This window comes from Kogia breviceps, chromosome 5, assembly GCF_026419965.1.
Source record: "Kogia breviceps isolate mKogBre1 chromosome 5, mKogBre1 haplotype 1, whole genome shotgun sequence".
Classification (NCBI taxonomy): Eukaryota; Metazoa; Chordata; class Mammalia; order Artiodactyla; family Physeteridae; genus Kogia; species Kogia breviceps.
In genome coordinates, this window is record NC_081314.1 from 135,317,553 (window position 1) to 135,332,350 (window position 14,798).

Consider the following 14,798-nt stretch of genomic DNA (forward strand, 5'->3'; position numbering starts at 1 on the left):
CTCTTAATTAGAACTGAAGTTCCAGCACTAAAGGACTCATCTGGTCCTAAGGAAGATTGTGAGATATATCGATCACTTAGGTCCCAAGAACCCTGAAATTCCAATCTGTACTCCATCATCCATTGCCTGATTTATTTTTTTCTTGTATGCTGCAAACCTGATGCTCTTTTGAGCACCATGGAATCCAGCAAGAAACTGCCTTAAAATTAATGAAATAAAACATATTTTAATTTCAAAAGGCCCTTTAAGCCAACCCAGGCAGTGCTTCTTAAAAGTTGAGATCTAGAATGGTAGATACAGAGCAGATTCTCATTAATTATTTGCTGAATGAGTGAATCATGCATGAATGTAATCCATTCGGGGTAGTCTATAAAATTGGGTAATTTCTAGAAAAAGGAAATTTTAAGAGATTGATGTTAGGATTGGGCAAAAGAAGGAGAAGGGGTACATCAAAACCAGAACATGGGAAAATAAAGAGTATTAGAAGGACCTCTCATTTTTTTTTTTTTTTTTTTTTTTTTTTGCGGTACGCGGGCCTCTCACTGTTGTGGCCTCTCCCGTTGCGGAGCACAGGCTCCGGACGCGCAGGCCTAGCGGCCATGGCTCACGGGCTTAGTTGCTCCGCGGCATGTGGGATCTTCCCGGACCAGGGCACGAACCCGTGTCTCCTGCATCGGCAGGCGGATTCTCAACCACTGCGCCACCAGGGAAGCCCGGACCTCTCATTTTTAACCAGATTTTAAGTTCTTGGAGAGAAAACTTCACCACTGTTTAAGATTCCCTAAATTGTGAGTTTTTCTCAAAATTCTATGCTCTCATTCTATACTTTTTTTCTCCTTTTAAACAGTGATAGGTGGTATTTCTCTAGTATGAATACAGAAAATCTTCAGGGTTTCTCTCTCTCATCCCAATAACCAGAACAAGCTAGATAAGTTACAAAACCACCACTTATTCTTTTTTTTTCTTTTTTTTTTTTTGTGGTACGCGGGCCTCTCACTGTTGTGGCCTCTCCCGTTGCGGAGCACAGGCTCCGGACGCGCAGGCTCAGCGGCCATGGCTCACGGGCCCAGCCGCTCCGCGGCATGTGGGATCTTCCCAGACCGGGGCACGAACCCGTGTCCCCTGAATCGGCAGGCGGATTCTCAACCACTGCGCCACCAGGGAAGCCCCACTTATTCTTTTTAAACCTGATGATTATATAAAATATTGGGCCTGCTTCTGCAGCAGCAGATATCACCTTATATTAGAAATTTGCAAAACTCTTTTTGCCAGCCAAAACCCATCTCTGCTCCATATTTTCTCACTTACATATGAGGTCCAATTCTGCAGAGATTCTGAAGCATGTTAATGTATCAAGAGATTCTGTTTACTGGGAACAAGTAATAATGTTCATATCTACAGTAAGAGCCCTTTAATTTGCCTCCTACAAAGTAGTGTAGTTTGGGAAACCACAAAAAATGTCAAGAGGAAAGAAGCAAACATTGGGAGGTAGAAAATGTTTTGCTAAAATTTTAAAGAATGTTGGCTTTGCATTAGTTCCTGAAATGAATCAGCACATTAATTTGTTTCTACATATACATTAAGTTAACCAAAAATCAGTTCTTCCTGTTTCCACTATATAACTATTGAATGGGTATTTAAAGGGTATTAGTTTGAGGTGTCCAAATTATCAGCGTGTCCAGAATACAAATCAGCTCCGCCTGCCAAAGAAATGAGAGTGATTCCGGTATATCTACCACTAGTAAAAAGCACAGAGAGGTGGAAAGGGCATGGGCTTAGATTTGGGGATATTTAGATTTGTATACTGCTCCTCCACTTACTACCCTTGTGATCTGGAACATGTTCTTTAACCTTCCTCAACATCATTTTCCTCAGATGAAAGAGCTTCTTTTCGGTGTTTATGTGACAATTGCGGGTGATTTTGCAAACTCAAGCACAGTGTGTGCACCTCATTAAAAGATTAGCTACCATGATTTTTAATATGTTCATATTTCCCTCTCTGAATACTGGTTATAGTTGGAAGAATGATAATTTAAAATTAAATACCAAAATGCAAATATTTCTCACCTCTTTGAGGAAGGGTTGTGGATGATTTGCATTTTTTGTACACTATTTGTTTAAATTTTAAATGAAAAGTACCACGTATAATTTTATATTATATACACACAGATATGTGATATATATATATAATTTCAAATACTATACATACACATACTATATATATTTATATATATAATCAGAAACACAACCAATTAACAAACTGATTTTGATTATGAAACAATAAAAATAAAGATATTCAGGCTATAGATTCAAGGGACCTCAGCAGAAAATTTTGGTCTGGGCTAATCCAGCGTTTATTTGCAAATAGGACATGGTTTCTCCTCACCATCCCTTATTATTAAGGAATTTGTTATGCTATATGCTTGAGACCCAAGGTCATGTAAACTGAGATGACAGGCCAGTTCCATTCTATCCACAGTGATTCAGAGAAACTTCACAGTAACCCCAGGTTTTGAGTGTCCTAAAGACGTAGCAGGCACAAATTGATACTTCAAGATAGTTTCTCAGTCCATCAGGTTTTCAAACGACTTACTATATAAAAGACTATTGCTTGTATAATATGTTTTCAATAAACACTGGCTTTCTGGGTTTACCAGTTATGTGCTTAAACTTTATGAACAAAAACTAGCAATTTCTTCTATCATTTATGGATGTGGATCTTATGTCAACGTTCTCCAGATACCTGAAAACACTCTCCAGGTCCCTGAGGAAGGGAAATAGCAGGGATCATTATTTGTTGTCAGAGATACATGTATCCTAAAGTACGTAGCATTGCCACAGCAGTAGATAACTACTTGTGTGTAAGTCTTAGTGAATCAAGTATACATTTGTTCTTGGGTGAAGTCTCCAGATTATCATTGTAAAAAGGCACACATGAGAGCAAAGGGCATAGACAGCTTCTGGTTCCAAAACAGCATTGCTGATCTATTTAGGGCAGCTGGCAAAAAGAAAGTGAGATCCTTATTTCTGAACCTGATACCTTCCCCCCAAATTCAGACTTTTAGAGATTGTTTGGGTTCTAATATATCATATAGTCCATCTCATCAATTTTTATTTTAACAGTGAGGAAATAAATACAGGAATTAGTTATATACATTGCTCAAAGCTACTCAGTTAGCTGGAGAAAATGTTGGAATCCTGGCTTCCTGGATGAGGTTCTGGTCGTCTACATTGTGCCTGATAGATTTTTTGGTGAAAGGCCTTTTGATTTAGTCTTGATTTATAAAAACCCTCTCCATCTGAATAATGCTATCTGTGCTTTTTATGTTACAGTTGATTTGAAATTTACAAGAATAGATGGGACCAAGATAGTACCTGAGTACACCTGTCACAGTTTCTAAGATAAGAAAGAGAAAGAGAGAAAGAAAGAAAGAAAGAAAGAAAGAAAGAAAGAAAGAAAGAAAGAAAGAAAGAAAGAAAGAAAGTTTTCATCTGCGTCTCCTCATTATTAATGTGATGTTTTCTTCTCAGCACTTATTGTGCAGTGAATTGGGGAAAGCATCCTGTGAAAGTATTTCCATTAGAAGTCAGTAGAATATGAAGTAGTATATTGAAGACAAGTATCCACAGACTTGATAAAACCACTGGCATTTGCACCAATTAGTGATAATCTACTTTTAAAAGATCCAGGATCAATGAAGCAGAATAAATTGCCCAGAAACAGATAGTGAGATATGTATGCATTTACTACTTGATAAATAATGCATCAGCAAACTATGGAGAATGGATTATTTAACAAATGGAACTGAAAAACTAGCTGCTTGGGAAATTTAAAGTTTATATTTGCCTGTTGCATGCTAAAAAAAATGTGAATTCTCTCTATGGAATAAGGATGGCTTAAAAGGGTAAATGAAAAACTTTAAAGTCAAAGGGCAAAATGAAATTTAAAAAAAACCTACATTGTGTTGTTATTTAAGGGTAGAAATCAAACATACAACTTACAGTTGTTTAACTGATTTTTTTAAATTTGCATATTTCCAAAATCCTCTAAACTTAAAATATAAAACTTTATTCAAGCTAGATCATTAATTTTTCCATTTTTTCCCATATTTTTATTATTTTCCTCAGAATTTTCTCATCCCTTTCCTCAACAGTCTTGTTTTGATTTTTCTGCCAAGTTATCAACTATCTACTATTTTTTATATACTTCTATCCTTAAAATATGCTTTTATAAGTTTATTAATTTTTTTCACTGTGAAAATATTTTCTCATTTAAAAATGGAAGCACAGAAAATTTTTTTAAAGAAAACAGTAATCACACAGAGGTTTACAGTTTAACAAGGCTGGAATATGGACACTATGGACCTTGTGGCAGAAGATGAAAAGACACAAGAAGTCTGAGGCTAGATTTTTAGATTTTTTTTTTTTTTTTTTTTTTTTTGGTACGCGGGCCTCTCACTGTTGTGGCCTCTCCCGTTGCGGAGCACAGGCTCCGGACGCGCAGGCTCAGCGGCCATGGCTCACGGGCCCAGCCGCTCCGCGGCATGTGGGATCTTCCCAGACCGTGGCACGAACCCGTGTCCCCTGCATTGGCAGGCGGATTCTCAACCACTGCGCCACCAGGGAAGCCCGATGTTCTTTGTTTTGTTGTGTTTCCCATGCTGAATATGTTGAACTTATCCGCAGGACTGGGAAAGAAGCAGTTTAGAACTTGAGGATCAACCTTGACATATTTGTAGTGGTTTCCTGGACATTGATGTTGAGAAGAGTTCCAGAAGATGGCAACTGGAAACCTTCAAACCCTCCTCTCGATTCTTGTCCAACCAATTCCTTCTGTCTACTGCAAGAGTCATGGCCAACCAAGGTTCCTCTCCTTTCCAACTTCCCCTCCTTGCAGTCTCTTTAATGATTCATTATTTCAGTATTTCCTCCAGATCAGCCATATATGAGTGACACAGCTGCTGGATCTTGGGCTAGCCACAAAATATCTTTCTTTCTCATTAACAGGAAAATGTAGTTTTTGTTTGGAACAGACTTATTGGATTATGGTCTTTGCTTTCTCATTTTCTTTAATTTTTAATCCACCATCATCAAGCTTCTAGGTTTGTGGTTGAAATATTTGCCAGAAGTAGTATGTTTTTCTTGTTTTGGCTGTTAAGTAATTTCTTATGACTGGTGAAACCTTGCATACTTTCTTTATGAGCTTGGAATTTAAGACTTTAACTAATATTTTTTTTCTTAGTTTTCTCAGGCCCTCAATGAGTCTTTGTATTTGTAAGTTTGAGCCTTTTTTTTTTTTTTTTTATCATCAACCTTTTTTTTTTTTTTTTTTTTTTTTCCCTTTAAGTGATTGCCCCTGCTTTCATCTGTTTTTTATTCCTCTCTCTGAATTTGCCCCTTAGGTCCTTGAATTTGTTCTCCAAGTTCTTTATATTATTTTTCCTTATGAATTACATTTTTGTGTGTGTGTGTGTGGTATGCGGGCCTCTCGCTGTTGTGGCCTCTCCCGTTGTGGAGCACAGGCTCCGGACGCGCAGGCTCAGCGGCCATGGCTCACGGGACCAGCCGCTCCGCGGCATGTGGGATCTTCGCAGACCAGGGCACGAACCCGTGTCCCCTGCATCGGCAGGTGGATTCTCAACCACTGCGCCACCAAGGAAGCCCACATCTTTTTCTATGTGACTTTTTCTATGATTGCCCTGTGTTTGGAGCTTTTCTTCTACTTGATCTTCCAAACCTCCAGTTTTTCCCACAGCACTGACCTCCCTCAAGGCTTCCTTCCCTGCAGACTTTTTAAATGTGAAAGTTATGTTATTTTAGGAAAAAGAAGCTCTTTAATTCCATGATTCAACTTCCCTTTGGCTCTTACAACTAGAGTTTCTTTGTGTCAGACATCTTCTCTCTTTCCCAGGAGATCATTTCCTCAAAGGTCCTCTGCCAGTTATGGGTACTCAGTTTACACTTCCTTTTTCTGGTTGTTGAGTCCCATTTGGTGTTAAGTGATTCTAGGGTCTCTTTTCTTGTGGAAGTTAAGTTGTTGTAATTAGCAATAGCCCACAGTAGGGTGACAGGGATTCTCATTGTTGGCTGGTGCTCTAATCTGAAAGTTGCTGTCTCTCTCTTGGGGCCCTGGGATGTACCCTCTCTGCCTTCTTCTCCCTCTCTCTCTTCTTCTCCCTCTCTCCCTCTCTCTCTCTCTCTCTCTCTCTCTCTCTCTCTCTCTCCATATCCTCACTCTCAGTGACAGTTCTCTCCGAGGCCCCAGGACAAGCAAGAACCTACCCTGTACTTGAGTCTCCCACAGTTTTGCTGGCCCTGATTACCCACCTTGAGACTACGCAGGTGTACAAATGCCACCCTCCTTCAAAGACTATTTTTGAAGCATGTAAGGCCCACATTTCTCTTCCCGCCTGTCTCACCCCAGCACAGGGCTTCGGGCCTGGCCTCGGGCCTCTGCACCAGGAATCTCTTGCTTCTCATGACTCTCAGAATTGAACACAGTACTGCTCTTTCCTTCTGGAATCTGGCAGGGCCTGAAGCTTTGCAGAAAGCTGGTCTCTTTGCTCTGCCTGTTGGCTGGGTCCCAGCTACTTCTCTGCTTTGCACAGTGGGTGGTGGAATGCGAGTGGGGAGGAGGGGCTTGCAGGGGTATTGTGCCAGCAGCTCCTGGAGGCCTTTTCAGGAAAAGGAAGGAGGCCTGGTGAATTTGAAATAGGATAGGAGTCTAAAAAATAGAATATATTCCAAGGGGAAAGGTAATGGATGTCAGGAACTGAGAAGCAGTAAATTATGTAGAAGTTGGGAGGGAGGAGAGAGAGGAGCTTAGGGGTAGCAAAGACTGATGATGAGGACCACAGTGAAATGACATTTATTGTGCAGAAAGTTAACTCTGGGAGAGATGTCTCTGGACAATATTACAGTAGGAAGAGTACAGGCTTGCAATGAAGGCTACATTTCTTGCTCTTGTCTCTGGTTAGACTGCAAATTCTTTGAGAACAAAAACTGTGCCTTGGCCATCCCCATATCCCTAGTACTTAAGGTAATGCAGCTTAATACCAGTTTTTGCAGTGTGGGAGGGGGTCATTTTGGATACAGATTCAGCAGAAGTGGTTCAGGGTAGGGGCTGCAGGTGGTACGGTATGAAAGAGAAAAAAGTCCAGCTGTAAGCCGAGGGCATAAAACTATACCCCCACCTCCCTGTGTTCTTTTTGTCACACCACATTGTTTCTCCATAAGACTACAATATCAAACATCCTTTTTGCACATAATTTGCCACCAGTCAAACCACTTCCTAATACCAGTGCATCTTTCTCCGGATATTAAAGAAGACATTTGGCATATGAATTATTCTGGTTTCTGGACATCCATTTTATAATTGTTATCATACTTGTTATACACTGATGTTACTGTGTGATAAAGTTTGCCATGAAGATTATAAGACAGATTTTCCTTCTTGTCTCTTATCATCTGCTAAGGCATTTGGATTTACCTTACAGGCAATGGAGCATTCCTACAAGGATTATGGGCAGGACGTGATGGGGTCTGACTTGCATTCTAGAAAGAACTAAGCCAGGAACATGGAGGGTAGCTGGAGGAAGGCAGTAACACAAGTCTAGAGGGTAGGAAAGAGAGATGTTAGTAAGGTGGAAAGTTGGAGAAAGATTTCAGAGATACTCAAAAGGTGATGCCACAGAAAACTAGTAATGTTAGAATTCTGCTTTAGGGAGAAGAAGATGAAAAGAATAAACCGAGTTTGGGATTTTCAGGAGAGCTTTCTAAGTAAAAAGGATGTTTGATTAAAGGCTGGTGCTTAGGGCTTCCCTGGTGGCGCGGTGGTTGAGAGTCTGCCTGCCGATGCAGGGGCCGCGGGTTCGTGCCCCGGTCCGGGAAGATCCCACATGCCGCGGAGCGGCTGGGCCCCTGAGCCATGGCCGCTGAGCCTGCACGTCCGGAGCCTGTGCTCCGCAACGGGAGAGGCCACGGTGGTGAGAGGCCCGCGTACCGCAAAAACAAACAAAAAAACAACAAAAGGCTGGTGCTTAGAAGACTGGACATTTTTTTTTTCTCCAAAATGCTTAGTTAGTTTTTCTTTATTTCTGCTCTTATGAATGTTTTGACACAAAATTGCCTAAGGTAAATTAGTATTAGGCTATTGGAAAATCACCAATCTCAGAAAAAACACTAAAAGTTTTCACAACTAACAGTAGTTAAGCGAGTCATTTTCACATACAAAAATCAGTTTGTAAACTAGACATTGATGAAGAAAATCTACTTGCCCTGAAGAACAAGAGCATGTACTGTGAGGTCAGACAGTCCTTATTTTTCCTCCTGACTCTATTGGGTAATCAGTAAACTGTTCTGAGGGACCCTCATCCATGATTGAGCTAATCATATCAATCTCATAAAAGATTTAATGATATAATTCATATAAAGCAGTAGAGGTCCTAGTATATAATACATGTCCCTAAAACATTACCCACTGTTATTAATTAATACTATTTCTCAGAGGTAGAAACATATTTAGCTATGGAAATTTTTAACATAAATGGCTATTACAAACATAATATATATAGGATATAGATTTTGGGGGGGAACCTATAGTACTATCTTAATAAATTACAAATATATTATCTGCATCAAATATTAGTATGGGAATCCAATTGTAAGGTTGTTAAAAGATATATGATACTTTATATTCTCAAAAATTAATGCTGAATCTATCTTTATCTTTCAGATGTGACTTTGATAGTCTTTTTTCACAATTGCAAAGCTGAAAATGTCAAGTTTTTTAACTCTACAAGTTAAGAAAACAGAAAAAGTGGAGAATAATGAAAGAGTATAAAAATATAAAAAGGCACAATTTATTAATACAAAAGACATAAAGCGGGTAACATACATAGTCATTTAAGGTAGAAACATGTAGATACAAACTTTCAAATCAGATTAACTGTTGGATCAAATTTGGGGAAAACACAAGATATAGTAATTCTATGCCTTAGTAAAGTTGAACAAAAATGGAACAAATGGGGCTTCCCTGGTGGCGCAGTGGTTGAGAGTCCTCCTGCCGATGCAGGGGACACAGGTTCTTGCCCCGGTCTGGGAAGATCCCACATGCCACGGAGCAGCTGGGCCCGTGAGCCGTGGCTGCTGAGCCTGCGCGTCCGGAGCCTGTGCTCCGCAACGGGAGAGGCCACAACAGTGAGAGGCCGGCGTACCGCAAAAAAACAAAACAAAACAAAAATGGAACAGATAAAAAATGTTATCTTTGAAAGACTTAAATGACCATTTTGACTTAAGTATCCACATAGGAGAAGATGCAGTTCACAAAGGACAGCTCAGTTTTGTTTTTTAGTAAGCAAATAAAGACATATTATTTTTCTCTTCTGTTATTTACATTAAAGAAAACCCAAAGTCTGTATACAAATAGTTATTAAAATATTCATATACATATATGTTTTCTTGTCAAAATGTATCCTTCTCCAGCCACAAAAACTTAAAAAGAAAAAAAAAAAATTCACTTTCCTGAAGTCTTTAATGTTTCTAAGACTATAGTTTTACCTTCCTTCTTAGTATAGCTCTGGAAAAGCAGTTTGGATGCAAAGCCCCTTGACAAAATATCTGCCTGTTAAAAGCTGTTCATTTAATATACAAGAAAAGGAAGGCCTCTGGGGAATGAGGATAAAGGAGTTAGGATTTCTAACTCCTAGGCTGAAAAATAGGATCTCAAAAAACCATTTCGTTCCCTTTACACTGCTGATTAAAGCCTTCATTTTAACCTTCATTATAAATCAAGTGCATTCATCACTAAGCTGTTTTTAAACAATTAATATTAACCTTCTTCAATCTTATCCCTGGTTCCCCTGAAAAGCAATAGTTGAATTCTATTTATTCAGTGTAATGAATCAGTGTGTCATTTAAAATCGAACGATATAAGCCTGTCTCTATTTATGCGGCATAAAAATGTCACTCTCATCTACGTGCATAACGCTACGCCATAAAGAAATCACAATTGTTAAATAATCGTCTTTAACAATGTCATTTTAAAGTAACTGATTAAAGGAGAAAACAGCATGAACCATTTTAGAAAACAAATGACTGTACTTTCTAGAACAATCAGAGCAATGTGTATAATATCTCATTCGGCTGAAATCGCTTATAGAATCATAAAGAGCTGATGCACAGTTCCTGTAATTAATAGCAAGCAGTTAAGAAGAGCAAATCAGTGGTTTTTTTTTTTTGGGGGGGGGATCCATTTTTAGAAAATAGTGGATATTTTTGTCATCTGCATGGCTTTATAGGTAGTTTAAAAACATACACAACTACACATACTGACTTTTGGAGTACACACTCGGTGACTTCTTTTCCATGTGATAGCTTTTCTGGGTCGTTCGATGGGAAGGTATGGAATATCTGTAGCTACTGCCCTTTTCACTGCAACAAGAAACACAACAGAACAGTGCCCCTCCAGCGATCAGCACCAGCGCCGTGGTCCAGCCTATGTAGAGGGCTTCTCCCAGCTCACGTTTCTGGGCAATATCCACTATTGGGTTGTAGAAGTCTCTGATGATGGAATTGGCAACCCAGCTCACAGGGATTAGCACCACGAGGCCAGTGGCGATGAAGACCACTCCAGCCGTTAGTAGGATGTAACCCTTCACCTTCTCGTCGTCCCCGGTGCATCTCGTGCACTTCATGCCAAGGACTGCCGTCATGAAAGCCAGGAAGGACAGCACACAGGCAGCACACATCAGTCCTCTGGATGCCTGTAGGTCCGGAGAGAGAGCCAGCAGGGAATCGTAGATTTTGCACTGCATTCTGATGTTAGCGTGCCTCATGCAATTCATCCACAGTCCTTCCCAGAGGTTTTCAAAAACCACAATGTTGCTCCCAATGAAGGCAGACACTCTCCACTGAGGCATGACTGTGACAGCCACCGTGCCCACCATTCCAACGCCACCAAGCACCAGTCCGGCGATTTGCAGGGCATAGGTAGCCATTCTCCTCTGGGATGGGTTTTATCTGACGGGACTCCTGAGCGGGTAGGACCACTCTGAAGCAAGGTTCTCTGCGCCCCAGCGGGGAAGAGTTTTCCTGTAGTAATGAACTCAGAACTCAGTGGTTTTTCAAATAAGAGCAGCTCTGCTACTTCTAACCAGATTAAATCCAGTGTTGGCTGGCCGAGGTGCCACTCACCCACACTCCACTGCCTACCGCAGGTAAACTTACAAATCAGGTGGGGCAACTTTCTCGGCCAGTAACAGGGGGATGGTAACTCAGGTGTGCCCAAGCCCTCAAGAGATACTTTGGAACTGCTAGACCTGCGCGTAAACATCCTTTGTACTTCTCAATTGTCCGAGAAGACAGCGGTATATTTACCTGGAGGCATAATTAGGAATGTTTGCACTATCAGCCAGAAATGCACCAATCCCTTGAGATGTGAACGTTGCAACTTGTACTGGCAATGCAGAAACTTTTAGTAAGAGCTGCTGTGACCAAGACTCAAAATAAAATCTCTGCCTAAGAACTTTGCTAGGACTGGCACAGTGCCAAAGTGAAAGGAGACCAGAGGATTGATAGATTGCTCATACCTGAGAAACCACATTCTTTGGGACACATATGATCCAAGTGGTTGATTTAATTTGTCTACAACTTCAAAGCAAGCTTGACTGTAGTGAAATCAGGGAACAGATCATGCCAAAGGACAAAATAAGGCTAAAGTAATAGAATACACAACGTTGGCCTCCTCCATGGCACCCAACACATGTTGTTTTCTTTTGAGCCAGGGAGACTACTCATTAGTATTTTCCTGATAATCTTGATTTCTAAGGAAAAAAAAAATTGCAAAAACAAGAAGAAGGAATCCATGTGATTTTCTTCTGGTTTCTTCTTCTGGATTCTTCTGTAGCAAGCACTCACAATAGCAATTAAATGATGCAATCGCTTACAGGTTGCTAGCTTATTCCGTGGCTCTATCTTTACTACTCTGTCTTCCTAGACCTGAGCAACTAGAATTCTACAGATGGTACAAGCATCCTAAGTCTATACAAATGGCTGATATTTCTAAATAAGTATTTACAGGACAAAATGACTATATTCATTGAATCAACTAAATTTGTCAATTACACTTGTCTTTAATGCCATGTCTGCAGGAGTAGGTAGAAACCCCTAATGTAATGCATGTTCAACGATCTCATCTCAAAATAATAACGATGACAACAGTGGAGCTAAAATAAACATACGTGTTGATCTGGGAAAACTCCACTAGCAATTTTCTTCTGGAGGGCACCTTGAATTCACTGTCCTGTCTTTCCAAACTTCAAACGCTAATTTCCTTTCATTTTTGCATCATAAAAATGATCTCTTTTTTACAATTTTACTTCTTCTCTGCTTCCTTGTACTATCTTACATCTGAGTATGGAAGAAAGCATCTCCTGCTCACTTGGTAAACTTTGAAAATTTAATGGTCCAAAAAATCTTAGTGGTTTACAGAGATTAAAACAAAAGTACTTTGAAGGAGGGGAAGAAAAAGAAAAGGAATGTCTGGTAGGCCTAGTTGTTATTATTTTATTAGACTGGACACGTTAAAATTAAGAAAAAATAAAAGCTGATATTTACAGTAATTTTCCTCATTTGTTGGCCTCATTTAAGGATGAACCTAGAGCATATCCCTTTTGCTAACAGAAAATATCTAGCATTTTCTCCTTCAGGTCTGTATCAGTTACAGACTTGTGGTGGAGGGAGAAATAAGTTAACCTTGGAAAAGTAATCTGTAATCCATAAAAAGAGAGTTGAAATCAAAACAGCAGATTATTATTATTTTTATCTTGAATTGCCAACCTGGGCAAAGGGAATGACTTGACAGAATTAGAAAATGAAAAAGGAATGACATAAGTGGTTGAGATAATGACAAACTAAAACAATGTGGATTGATGTACCCATTGCCTTCGTGCACTATCAAACCTCTCTTCCTTGAAGCATTAAACTTTACCAAGACTTTATTTCACACAAAAATATTTCCCCCATTTCAAAAATATTAGTACTTTACTCCTGAAATTTTCTTAACCAAAAGATTACAATCAGAATGAGAAATCAACCTTGGGTTTGCATTAGAATAATTATAGAGTTAGCTGTCCTATCAGGACCTAGCCCAGGGCCTTCAGGCAGGTTTCTTATCACACAGCGATCAGTTAACCTCATGATATTCTGAAATAACTGTGCCCTAAAGGTCAGAGGAAATGAGAAAGACAGGGAAAAATGGCAAAACTAAGTTTTCTAGGGACAGAAAGCCCTAAATTCAGAGCTTAAAAAGTCAAGTTCACTGTTGACTGACTTTTCTGTAATACTATGTCCCTGAGGTGATTAACTTGTCTACAAAATTCAGATAGCAATAATGCTTAGAGAATTAGCTGATTAATAACATTTTTTACTCTTCTTTAATTTATAACTACAGAGCAACCTACAGAGATTGTTCTATCATTTGTATTCCATTTTTAGGAAGAACCAAAATATTACCAAGAACCCAAGAAAGAAAAGCATGCCCATGTTGACCCACTTTGCTCCCCTGGTCTCTAGAGATTTCCCTTTTGTCTACATTATCAGAAGCATGATTTAAGTTTGGCAATTAAATTTACAAAATTAAATTTAGTCCTGACAGCTACATAATACATGCAAATGCTTCTTCTTTATAAATGATAACACAGAATGTCACTGTCAGACTGCCCTTGTTTTTGTCATCCGTACTGTTACAGCAGTTAATCTTTAACCAACAACTCTTTAGTGTAGGGTTCCTATTAATTCTCATCACTACTTGAAATAATCTTTGTTTCTGCCCATCAAGCCATTGCCAATTTCTATTGTTTTCTGAATTTTTTCTTTTATTTATTATTTATTTATATTTTTAAAAGATTTTTATTTATTTATTTTAATTTTTATTGGAGTATAGTTGATTTACACTGTTGTGTTAGTTTCTGCTGTACAACAAAGTGAATCAGTTATATATATGAATATATCCACTCTTTTTTAGATTCTTTTCCCATATAGGTCATTCTTTTTTCTCAGTTGTGTTGAGAGTTTTCAACCTGGGTTTATTTTTAATTATTTTTCACTGTTAATTAACTGTACTTGGCTGACCATCTTGTCCTGAGAAAAGAAGATTACATATCAATAGGTCTCTTTGCTGTTCCCAAAATAATCTTGGGCATTGCCACATGTTCTTGAACTATCGTCCTATTTGTCTTAGTGATGTTCTCTGCTCTCAAAGTTCTGTGGCCATTAGCAGTTCTCTGTATTCATCCCCTCTCTATGGTTTATATTTGTTCTGCTTAAGAATGAACTCCTTTCTATATAATAATTGCTGTATCTTAGTTCAGGCTGCTTTAACAAAATACAATAGACTGTGTGGCTTAAACAACAGAAATTAATTTTTCACAGTTCTGAAGTCTGGGAAGTCTGAGATCAGGGGGCCAGATTGTGGAGTTCTGGCGAGAGCCCTCTTTGTGGTTTGCAGTCGGCCGTCTTCTTGCTGTGTCCTCTCATGGCAGAGAGAGTGAGAGAGCTCTATTCTCTTTCCCTTCTTATAAGGGCACTAATCCTATGATGAGGACCATACTCTCATGACCTCATCAAACCTAATTACCTCCCAAAGCCTCAGCCTCTAAATACCATCACACTGAGGAGTAGGGTTCAATATATGAATTTGAGGGGGACACAAACCTGCAGTCACTAACATCTAGCTACTAACAAATCCAAGCAATTAAGTTCACATAATTCTGAAAAGTCTTTTCTTCTTGTCTCAGGAG

The 14,798-nt window shown here is 39.3% G+C and overlaps 1 protein-coding gene across 1 annotated transcript; it reads right to left on the minus strand.

Annotated features, from left to right (window-relative positions):
- Positions 1 to 10,319: 10,319 nt before the first annotated feature.
- CLDN8 (claudin 8) lies at positions 10,320 to 10,997 on the minus strand. Its single transcript, XM_059064837.2, has one exon. It carries the CDS (start codon positions 10,995 to 10,997, stop codon positions 10,320 to 10,322), a length of 678 nt encoding a protein of 225 aa, XP_058920820.1.
- Positions 10,998 to 14,798: the final 3,801 nt, after the last annotated feature.

What these genes read in the sequence shown, in the direction of transcription:
- CLDN8 (XM_059064837.2), bottom strand. Translation starts at nt 10,997, where the DNA reads ATGGCTACCTATGCCCTGCAAATCGCCGGACTGGTGCTTGGTGGCGTT.